The sequence below is a fragment of the Aquarana catesbeiana genome, linkage group LG02 (assembly GCF_042186555.1).
Source record: "Aquarana catesbeiana isolate 2022-GZ linkage group LG02, ASM4218655v1, whole genome shotgun sequence".
NCBI lineage: Eukaryota > Metazoa > Chordata > Amphibia > Anura > Ranidae > Aquarana > Aquarana catesbeiana.
This window is the reverse complement of record NC_133325.1, coordinates 772517817-772529922: the sequence shown is the minus strand read 5'-3', so window position 1 is coordinate 772529922 and position 12106 is coordinate 772517817. Positions and strand designations below refer to the sequence as shown.

The window sequence follows — 12106 nt, the reverse complement described above, 5'->3', positions numbered from 1 at the left end:
TTTTATTTTTTTTTTATTGTTCATTTTACTTTATTTATTTTAGTTTGACACTTTTTTCCAAAAAAATTTTTTTTTGATCACTTTTACTCCTATTACAAGGAATGTAAACATCCCTTGTAATAGGAATATGGCATGACAGGTCCTCTTTACAGTGAGATATGGGGTCAATAAGACCCCACATCTCACCTCTAGGCTGTGCCTGAAATAAAAAAAAAAAAAAGATCCTGGCTTCGATCGTAGCGGTGAGTCGGTAAAAGCACCGGAGGGCGGCGGGAGGGGGGTATCCCCTCTCGCCTCCCGTAAGAACGATCAAGCAGTGTAACAGCCGCTATGATCATTCTTATGGTCTAGGGAATCGCCGGCTGAAAAAGCTGATATCTGAATGATGCCTGTAGCTGCACCCATCATTCAGATATCCACGCACAAAGTCAAGGACGTCGTATGACGGAAGGTGGGAAGTGGTTAAAACGCTTTTTTTTTTTTTTAACACAAAGTTGTCCATTTATACAATATTTCTAACACAATGCATGCACATACCAAAAATGACACCCCAAAATAGATTTTCCTACTCCTCCTGAGTACGGCGATACCACATGTGTGAGACTTCCACAGCCTGGCCACATACAGAGGCCGGGTATGGCTGAGCATGGCTGGGTATGGCTGAGCATGGCTGGGTATGGCTAAGCATGGCTGGGTATGGCTGAGCATGGCTGGGTATTGCAGAGTATCGCCGAGTATGACTGGGTATGGCAGAGTATGGCTGGGTATCACCGAGTATTGCAGAGTATGGTTGGGTATCACCGAGTATTGCAGAGTATGGCTGGGTATCACCGAGTATTGCAGAGTATGGCTGGGTATTGCGGGGTATTGCAGAGTATGGCTGGGTATGGCAGAGTATTGCGGGTTATGGCAGAGTATTGCAGATTTTTGCGGGGTATTGCAGAGCATGGCTGGGTATGGCAGAGTATGGCAAAGTATGGCTGGGTATCACCGAGTATTGCAGAGTATGGCTGGGTATTGCGGGGTATTGCAGATTATTGCGGGATATTTCGGGGTATTGCAGGGTATGGCAGAGTATTGCGGGGTATTTCAGGGTATGGCAGGGTATTGCGGGGTATTGCAGGGTATGGCAGAGTATTGCGGGGTATGGCAGAGTATTGCGGGGTATTGCAGGGTATGGCAGAGTATTGCGGGGTATTCCAGGGTATGGCAAAGTATTGCGGGGTATTCCAGGGTATGGCAGAGTATTGCGGGGTATTGCAGGGTATGGCAGAGTATTGCAGGGTATTCCAGGGTATGGCAGAGTATTGCGGGTTATGGCAGGGTATGGCAGAGTATTGCGGGGTATTGCGGGGTATTGCAGGGTATGGCAGAGTATTGCGGGGTATTGCAGGGTATGGCAGAGTATTGCGGGGTATTGCAGGGTATTGCAGGGTATGGCAGAGTATTGCGGGGTATTTCGGGGTATTGCAGGGTATGGCAGAGCATTGCGGGGTATTGCAGGGTATGGCAGAGTATTACGGGGTATGGCAGAGTATTGCAGGGTATGGCAGAGTATTGCGGGGTATTGCAGGGTATGGCAGAGTATTGCGGGGTATTCCAGGGTATGGCAGAGTATTGCGGGGTATTCCAGGGTATGGCAGAGTATTGCAGGGGTATTGTGGGGTATTGTGGGGCATTGCAGAGGGCATTGCAGAGTATTGCACAGCATTGCAGGGCATGCAGAGTAGTGGGGATGGCTGAGCATGGATGGATGGATGGCTGGATGTCTCTGTGCAGCGCTGTGGGCACTACAGATGCAGCCCACAACGCTGCTACCATCCATCCATCCCCCTCTCCGCTCACAGTGTACCGATCGGTACACAGGAGGGGAGGAGAGGAACCGGCGTCATCAGATGACGCCGGTTTGTTTACATGTGATCGCTCCTTCATTTGACGGAGCGATCACATGGTAAACAGCCGCGATTACGGCCTCTGGACCCGGCGGTCACGGATGCTCTCGAGTGCGCGCCCTAGGGGGCGCGCGAGAGCAGAATTCTGGGAGGACGTCCCTGGACGCCCTCCCAGAGTTAAGCAACTGCCCTGTAGCCGTCATTTGGCTATGGGCCGGTTGTTAAGTGGTTAAAATCAATTGGATTTTCTTCTGCAGTAGTCTGTAAAAGATCTAACATTTCTATGGTCGGTATTTGCTCACCGGCCATACATAGCAATAATTGTCGCAGTCTATCTGTCGCGTCATTTTGTTTTTCCTGACCTTCGTCATCAATAACAGGTGTGTTAATTCGTTTAGCGAAATTAACAGGAACCCACAACTGAAAAATTTAATTGCGTTGATCATTTGACAGATTAAAACGATCCGCAAACATTTCAAATAAATCCCAATTGGAAAATACAGTTGCCTCAGTGTCATAAATAGGAAAATCTTTTAAAACTTTCATAAGTTGGTCATGTATTTGCAACTTTAGTTTTGCAGTTCTACATAATAAGTTTTTATGTTTCATTTCTTTTTCATCAGTAGCATCAACGTTCTCCATATCCGAACTTTCCGGAATATAAGAGGATTGTTGCTTACATTTGGATTCAGTCTTTTTGTCATCTGTAGTTATTACAGCAATCTGTCTGTTATTTTGTAACTCTGGCAAAATCATTTTTTTAGATTCTAATTGCTCTTCAAGATTCTCTATGTAATTACAAAAAATCTCACAGTTTGGACAACTAAGAGAATCTTGGGACACATTTTCATGTATTCCTGTGTTCTGTACATTGTTAGTTTCTGTCTGCTTTAGTGTATACACATTTTTAGCAGGTAAATCAACATTAATAATCATTTTGTTAAATATTCTCACTAAGCTTAAGATATTAGATATCTTTTTACGCTGTTTGTTAACAGTAAATTTATTTTTGTCTATCTGCACATTGGCTTGAAAACATTCATTGTACATATATGCCCATAAGTGACTGTCATTTGGATAAAAAGACACATCTTTAAACTCTAGTTTGATTTCTCTCGCTATTTCATCAATAAATTCCATAACTTTTACTCACCGTATTTAGAAGAATTTCTCGTCTTCAACCGTCTGTTACTGGACTGTTGTCCACATCTGACGTAACACAAACGCCTCTTGGTTGATAGGTTCTGAACCGTCTTTTTTCTCGAGACTTAAATATACGCAAAACTGCGCTAATCTCTCCCCCCTCAGCAAGGATCGAGATTTCCGTAAAAATTGAGAAATGACGGAACTGTCTGGCTCGCCAAAATGAAGAATATTATTAATATCTAATATTCTTGTATCTCAGAGGCGCTTCCGGATGAATAGCATTGATAGTCAAACTGACTTAAAACAAAATGTGAGTTTATTGTCACACAATTGGCATCATAAATACAATGTAAAAAATATAATAGTTCAGTTCAGTGTAGGTAAAAATATATGAAATAGAATAAAAAGTTATAAAGCTGTAATAAGCTTATGAAAGCATGTGTGCTTCATGGATGCTGCCCTCCTGTCTCCATGCTGTCTTGTGTGTCATCCAAGAAGAAACAGGAAATGACGTTCTTAGACTTCTGGCAGAATTGACAGCTGTCCCAACTTGTCTCAAAGTGTCTTGTGATCATGTCAGTGTCATTCTATCCTAGTGTCTGTGTGTCTGTGTGTGTGTGTGTCTGTCTGTGTGACCTTCAATATTGAAGCATTGGCTTTATATGTTACATGTGAACGTGTGAACGTCATAACCTCACACCAACTTAGAACCTTGTGTGGCACATATTCATTTCTGCTAAATTCAGCAATATGCTATCCAAATGAAGATTCTAACTCAGAGTCATATATGGCATAGGATTGACAACTCCACATGTAACACTCCATACATGAAGTAATGGGCTGATCATGTAATGTCATATAACCAAACATCTACGTAATATGAACACATTTTACCAACTTTACATTAAATAACTATATACTAATACTTATTAATATGATTGGAACTTCAAACTAACTTAACTTAACAGGATATAATTCGCAATGTTTATTCCTTTAGCTACGTGGACACGTGTCTATTTTTGTCTTCTCATGACATTCTATACCAAGATACCTTAAATGTCATACTCAAATTGGCTACACCAGAAAAATCCAGCAATGCTCAGCTGTAGATGAAGAATCATGTCAAATCAATTGATCAAGGTCATTCACACATACTCTATTTATCATGATTAATCATAAAACCAAATATGTTTTGCAAGCTTGCCATGAATATATTATAACACCTATAAGTGCCGAATTATGAATTTGGAATAATATTCTAACACACACACCCTTCAAGTATTTAGAGGTTGTAGGTCACCTCTTAATAAGAGCAGCGCCATACCTATCCCCTCTTTTTTCACATTTCTTCTAAATTCACCTTAGGGTGAATTTATTGATAGAGGCTGCAGCTCCTCATTTTTCATTTTCACCATAAGCGGTCTAATAATTTTTTCACCATTGTGGGACCATGCCTCAACTGCAAGCCAAGCATTTGGCTCATGGTTGCGGTGAGACCCCCATTGATCTCAATGGGTGAGTTTGTCAGGTGGTGCCACCTGCCGAACTCTGCAGCCCAAGTGAAAAAAATTTGCAGCGACCACAACATGTGTACAGCCCTGTCAGGCAGTATTGTTAGAATTGTGGTAGGGAGCCAGGACCCTCCCACAGCCGCCAGTGTTAATGTCTGTGGCACAAGAGAACACTCACAACACTTAATGCCAGCAGCATGTAGCAGAGCAGGTACAGTATTTGACGAAGTGACAGCATCTGTCTGGTGCAGCATAATGCGGCCCAGCCATCTCCTACCCAGCAGGAAGATGTCCAAGATGATTTTGAGTCCTAATCTTTTTGTCTGGAACCTTTCCCTGCTGCTAATAATGTCCCTGACAGATGGATGACCTGTCCCTACACTACTCACACATGAAATGTGTGCCAAACCTGAGAGCCAGGGCCTTAAATAGGCACTGTCTGACCCAAGATGGCTGCTAGGGTCACATGGAGTGGCAGCATCCAATTGGATAGCTTCCCCAATGACCCTGGAAACCATAGAGGAATCATGTTCCTCCTGACTTGCTCTCTCACTACTATGCCACTTCGGTTAAGCGCCACCTGCAGTGGAGAAAATAGACTGCACCTGCCTGCAAGCCCTTTGGCAGTTAGAAAGGCCACTTTCTGTCTTTTTCCTGTAGCCAGTCCTTGTTTCCACTAGTGTCATCCAAAGTCTTCCAATATTGTAATTCTTTTTACAGTATTCTGTGAGCTTTAATTTGAATTATGTGTATCTTTTACTTCCCCTGTACCTCTGGTGCATGAAACCCGAGACTACCAGAGCTGCAGACAGGGGAATTTACATTAGCTGTTCCTCTCTTCCTTATTATTTATTTTATTTCAGGTCTGACACTCCCAATAGGGGAATGTATTGAATCACCTTGGGTGCAGGAGTGTTAACAATTAAATTGCAAGTCCAGGCAGTTTTTTTTTTTTTTAGTGGGCAAAGATTAGAATTCCATTTTGAATTATTACTGAAACCAAAGATGTCACGACGTTGGCTTGAACTAACACAGTACAATGCTGCAGAGAATGGCTCTGACGTCATAATGTCACCTTGGTTCTCTGCAGTATTTAGTATTGCCCCTGTCGGAAAAGAGGATCCTGTTGTCATGTGACTGTCCAAAAGACACCAGAAATAAAGCTATGTATATTAAAAATTAAAAAACATAATGGCAGAGGGTGATTAGATCCGGGGTGGGGAGAAATGTTGCCACACCTGGAGTTGGGTTTTAGGAGAAATATTGTATAGGTGAACTTCCCTCTTTATTTACCATTAATTTCCTTTTAGTGTGGTAGTATTTAGGCTTTGTTACTGTTTATAGTCTTATCTAGTATACAGATATGATTATTATTAAGTCCATGACCACCCTATCAGCACCAATACTAGACCACTAAGACTTATTTCCAACTTCTGTAACTCCAGATGCATCCAGAACTGGAATTTACAAGCTTCTGTATAAACTTACAGTATTCAATGAAAGTAGGTTTACTGCTTTGTTTACATCAGTGGTCTCCAAACTGTGGCCCGGGGGCCAGATGCGGTCCTTTGCTTGCTTTTATCTGGCACTTAGGGCACTATTTCATTCACTGATACCAACAATGGGGCTTAATTCTCCCCCACCCACTGAGACCAGTGAAGGTGCACAATTCCTCCCCTTGGCACCAACGATGAGGCACAATTCCTCCCAATGACACCAAAAATTGTGCCCAATGACACCAATAATGGGGTATGATTCCTCCCACTGACACCAGCAATGGGGCACAACTCCTCCCACTGACACCAACGATGGGGCACAATTCCTCCCAATGACACTAACGATGAGGCACAATTCCTTCCAATGACACCAACAATTGGGCCTAATAACACCAATGATGGGGCACAATTGCTCCCAATGACACCAACGATGGGGCACAATTTCTCCCACTGACACCAAAGGGGCATTGTTTTTTCCCACTGATGTCGGGACCTTTACCAGCCCCTCTAAAGTCTGCTGGTCAGTAAACTGGCCCCCTGTTTAGAAAGTTTGGAGACCCCTGGTTTACATAAATCCTTAAAAAATATTTCCTGGTATGGATATTTTTACATAGTTACATAGTTTTTTCCATTGGTCCAGAAATTGGAACCCAGAAGCTAGTTGAGATCACTGAAATAGTGGTGTCTACTACACTGATTTCCAGCTTCTATAGGGATTACACAGATATTGAACATACATACTTACATTGGTCCAATCAGGACAAGCGTAACTGTGTAAAAAATATCCATACCTGACATCTTCTTTGTTATATTAAAACTCATTTCCTACTCCTAATATGCATATTTCAAAGAAAGTTTTATCTGTACATCTGACAAACCATTAACAACAATTATTGAGTAATATATGGTTTAGTAATGCGTTCTTCTTTATTTCTCCAGCTCAGCCCTCTGTGTCTCTGGATATAAACAGTGATGGATCTCCAGAGTGTAGAGCAAGTGGTGGATTCCCGGCTGCAGAGATCTCTTGGAACCCACATTCAGATGATATAAACATAACCAAAATTAAAGATTTGGATGATACTTGGACAGTGATCAGTACATACAAGTCTAATGGAGACAACGTGGCATGCCTTGTGTCTCATCCCACATTTGTGAATGTCTGGAGCCAGTCTATTGTATTATCAGGTAAAATTGGTGAATGTATGGAAAGTATGTTAGATTCTCCTAATGGACATACACCTGTATAACCAGCCTTCTTACTCTACAAGGTGTACAATCAAAATCCAAAATGTTGAAGGATCCCACTCTATGGACCTCAAAGTTCTTTCCCATATAGCTCAAGCAGACACAGCCTACATGATGGTGGCAGCTCTGCTCCCAATTTAGAAGTGCAACAGTTTTACCACCCCATCACTAGAAGCTGCATTAGGTGCACTTCGCTGGGGGGCCCAATAGGTATTGATGGACTTTGTAGGGAGACTAAGAGAAAATTGTAAATGTATGAATGTCCTTATAATTTTATAAGTGCTGCAGTACATATTTACTTCACTGGACAGCCATAGTTCTACTTTAAATACCCCATAGGTAGGATATTCCCTTACAGGGTGGTTATGAAAAAATATATCTTTCCTAGTAGTAATGCATAACAGGAAATTCTCCCCTTTGGATTGATGGAGTGGACCCTATTTTTCACTCTGCTGGCACAAATATCTTATGTGTGTCATCATTAAAGTGTATGTAAACCCTAACACTGAACTTTTCTGATTTTCTCCCTTTTAGTTTATGAAATATACTATTGAAATTGTTTTGATATCTGTCCTCTCCACCTGTGCTGCACTGTTATCAGTTACATTATTCTGATGATTATAAAAGCACATCCATCCATAGCTCAGCCTGTTGCCCCAGAACCTTCCATAAGCCCCTCACTGGAGACCTCCAGCCTGGTCCTGCTTCTAGATATCCTAAGACCTCTGAGTAGAACTTTGAAGGCCCCTCTCTGCCTGATGCGTTATTAACCACTTCCTCCTCTTCTCTTGGGGCCTGAGGCTCCCCCTAAGTCTCTCACACCCACCTAACGCCCTCTTTGCTCTAATTTGTGGCCCCTGAGCAAAGTCACCTTGGAGCCCTTTAGTGGACGTTGTTGATCAGGTGCCCCATTAATGCCTTTGCCATTAGCTGTTCTGTGGTTTGTCTGTAGAATGCTGGGGGATTTTTTATTACCACACTACAAGCCATACACCATGAAGCTGCACTTACCTTATTGGCCACACCTCCAGGTGTACAGCCAGTGGTGCACTATGTGCTACATGCATATTATAGTACCTCTTATTGAAGTCTTTTTATATGGCCTTTATACTTTGAATGTCTGCCTCCTGTTGCTAAGACATGTGGGTTTAAAGGTGTGTTATAAATGGGGGGGCATGATTATGTGGGTGAGGTTACAAATGGAGATATGGTGTTTGTGAAGGTGTAGTTGTAAGTGGGTGTGGCCAATAGGATTATCCCAGAATTCATTTTGAAAATATGGCCACCTTACCATAGGATCACATTCATACTTGGGACTGGGTGTCAATAGAGAAGGCGAGGGACTCATGCTGCAATGGAAAAGGGCTTCCTGCAGGGGTCACTGCACAATGGAATGGAAACAGTATGTGTTTCTTTAGATAACATTATTAGATCATTGACATAACCAACCCAGACAAGATTGTAAATATGATTATAAACAATGACAGTAACCTTCACAGTGCCTTTTCTTTTGTCTTTAGGTGGTACTCATTATTTTTGGAGGATTATTGGCCTCATCATCTTCAGTTGTCTTGTCATAGGACTCTTTTTATACTGCAGATACAAGTCCAAGGCAATACCTATGTAGGAATAGAAACGTAATCTAAAGTAGAACTCTGGAGGGTATTTGCAATCCAAAAGATCAAGTAAAATAAGCACAAATGACCAGAGGCCTTTCACCACTCCTGATGGTTCAATGAAGGACAATGTCTGTGGCCTCCTTCCGGTATCTCTGAAGTCTCTGATGCAGCATTACTGGAACAGCAACCCAGAACATTAGAACAGTGGCTCCCAAGAACAACAGCTCAGTTTATTGGTATAGCCAGCAGCCTTGGCATACGGCACACAGCTCAGTCCAAAAGCACATGGCCCTCTGGTGGCACTGTACCCAGTCCCTCTCAACACAGTATCTCACAGTCTCTATGGGCACAGCAGAGGGTCAGTCTGTCCTGTTTTGTGAGGCATAGTGGGTGCAAAGGTGGTAAAAGTCATTGGGCGCCAGACACTTCTTGGATGCAAAGGAGGTTTTATTTCTTTCAACAGTCCTTTTATATTTTGCAAGGGAAAGAGGGTTGGGGCCAGGACACCCTTAAGTAGTTGCAATTTTAAAAGGCAGACTCAGAGGCTTCAATAGGAGGACAGTCGTACAGGGAAAGGCCTCAGCAAGGTACCACTTCTGCATGTGCAGGTTTGCTGCCCCCTATGGCTACAGTACTTAACAGTTCCTAATACAAACGTAACAGTTCTCTCAGCTTTACTACAATTCTCCTTGTAGTTCTTCAGCCCCTTAAGCTCCTGGTCTCTCACCGGACCCTCTGAGTCACTAACTCTGAATCCTGTGAGTTCCTCAAGGCTTTTGCGGTGGTATCTCCCTCAAGCGCCACCCATTCTTCCCTGCTGGATCCCTAGCTAGTTCTCCGGCCAGCAGAACCGTCACTTTTGGTTGGACTGCAAGCCGCAGTCCCAACCCTGCGCTGCACTCTTACTTCTGGACAGGCCCTCACACACCCTGGCAGCCAGATGCCCCCGTGATAGGCCCAATCTCTTGCCTAGCAACCCGGGGCAGACAACACACATCCACCCAGACGGCAGTCCAGGTGGCACAGAACCTAGATCACCTGACTCCACCCAAATATATAGGTTCTCCCAGCAGGCCAAGGGATTCAAGAAAAACCCTGCCCATTAGCTGAGATACCCCATATACCCATAACCTGACCTTGAGTTGTCCTTCTCATATCTAGTACCACCAAGTTCCCAGCCACCTAGTGGTAGAAGAGAAAAGTACTACAGGGCCAAACTTAGGGAGAAATCAGTGGATCTCTAACAATTATGGTAGCTACCCCTGACAAGGAATTTGGTGAGGAGCCCCCTGACTAAACCCCAGGGCACTACAGAGAAAAATACAGAGGAGAATAAGTGAAATAATAAAAGAGGTGAGTGAGGACAGAGTTAGAGTATATTTTCAGTTAACACATTTTCATACAGAAAAATAAATGTTGTAAAACTTGGATGACAGATATGTTTTCTGTCCCATGCCCAATACCTTTTATATAACTTACACATTTCATTCTAAAGGCATCTGTAATGTTGGAATGCATCTTTTTCTCTAAATAAAGAGTTTTAAAAAAAAGCCGTTTACTTACAGTGGAATGTTTTTACTTATGTTTTTTTTGCACAAGTTTGTATAGTTTATATACTGTTTTTGTGTGTGTTTGTAAAATTAAAGTGGGCCAGTCTGGATGAAGTCCAGGGCCAAATTTTTGTCCCAGTCCAGCCCTGGATATACAAATATATAAAGACTAAAAAAAGTAAAGATTGGGAGGTGAATATCACACTTCAGAATTACATTTTTTTGTCCGTTTTTTTTTTTCTTCTTTTTTTGATGTATGCTGTTATTATTTTAATGGACTTTAAGCTCATTTATAACAAAGTACAGGTCGGATTGAAGACCCTTTATTACATTATGAAAGAAAAGGTTAAATGCTAAGTCCACCTTTTTAAAAAAATAAATGCACCTAACTTTACAGGAAAACAAATGTTCACCTATTGTTTTTTTGCATAACAACCTGCAAAGAAGCATAGTATCAGTAAGCAGTGGATCGCGGGTGCAATGCCAGGCTCCTGCAGACTTTTCTATGGGCTATGTGTGTGTACCGGGCTTTCTGTTGGAGAACTGGAGCAAATGCTAGTGGACTATTCCATTGAGAACTACAAGTCAGTCTGCCATGGTGACGGATGGGATTTGTAGTTCATGCATTTACACATCTTTGCGAATGAATGAAACGGCTGTGGGGGAGATGAACTTACTGTACACTATCACAGGGCGCTTTTAGGGGAGTGGGGGGGTTCACTTGGCACCATGTTAAATGTTACACCCTAAATACAGGTGTAACATGTAATATGTTGCAAAAGGTGGAGTTAGCTTTTAAGTGCTCCCTCGGCTATTGCTGTTGGCCAACAGCCTTGCATTGTGCATAAGCAGTGGAGGCTGGTGGTATATTTTTTTTTGGGGGGGGCAGCAAACAATACAACCACAGCCACCCCCCCGGTCGGTCACCTTCAACACCCCCCCAGTCAGTCAGTCGGTTGCTAGCCCCACCACTTACCCCATTTATGGCCTCTAGAGCCTCTGGCTCTAATTACATGCTTAAGAAAAAAAAAACAATTAGAATCCATGCGTCCAGCGCCCCGCATGCAGATTAAGGGACCGGATGCATGGGTGGTGCCCCTGAGCCCTGCTTTACAGGCTGCCACTGTGGATAAGGATGCTGAGGGACTGTCCACAAGCCAGAGAGTGAAGGAGAACATTTGAGTAAGTGCTGGCTGCTGAGGGAGTGAGGGGTGAGATTACTGGCACCCTAGGCATAACCAGGCATTTAATTAGAAATAAGGGTCTGCACACCACTATTAGCTGCTCTATTTTGCAACCAACTCTAAACAGTGTAACAACCTGTAGCACAATATATTTAAATGAATAGAGTAAGCTCACCACATACCAAGAAAGCTTTTGCAATAAAGGCTGGTCTGGAGCTCGGATCGGAGGGGAGTCAATTAAGCACAGGTCATACATGACTTACTGGAAGGGAACCAGGCAGTGTGGAGGTAAAGTGATTGTAAACCCTTCCATATACCCAGTGAAGGGATTGGCCTCAGGTGATACACAGAGATTAAACAAATCCCCCTACATAAGTTGTATCTGTTTATCTGCAGTCTTCTCTTCTCTACACCTGTTCAAAGTTCTGAATTTTAAAGCTTGTCTGCGAGTTCCGAAAAAAGG

General features: G+C 42.9%; 1 protein-coding gene across 2 annotated transcripts in view; it reads left to right on the top strand.

Annotated features, from left to right (window-relative positions):
* Positions 1 to 10248, top strand: part of LOC141130120 (cell surface glycoprotein CD200 receptor 1-B-like) — a 39255-nt gene extending 29007 nt beyond the window's left edge. Inside the window, exons 3-4 of one of the 2 annotated variants that reach the window (XM_073618074.1) lie at positions 6985 to 7239; positions 8811 to 10248. In XM_073618074.1, coding sequence (XP_073474175.1) covers positions 6985 to 7239; positions 8811 to 8917 — 362 coding nt within the window. In that variant the 3' untranslated portion in view covers positions 8918 to 10248. Of the gene's footprint in view, positions 1 to 6984; positions 7240 to 8810 lie in introns of those variants that run through there. The other variant, XR_012241999.1, reaches the window with a different exon arrangement.
* The last annotated feature ends 1858 nt before the right edge of the window (positions 10249 to 12106 follow it).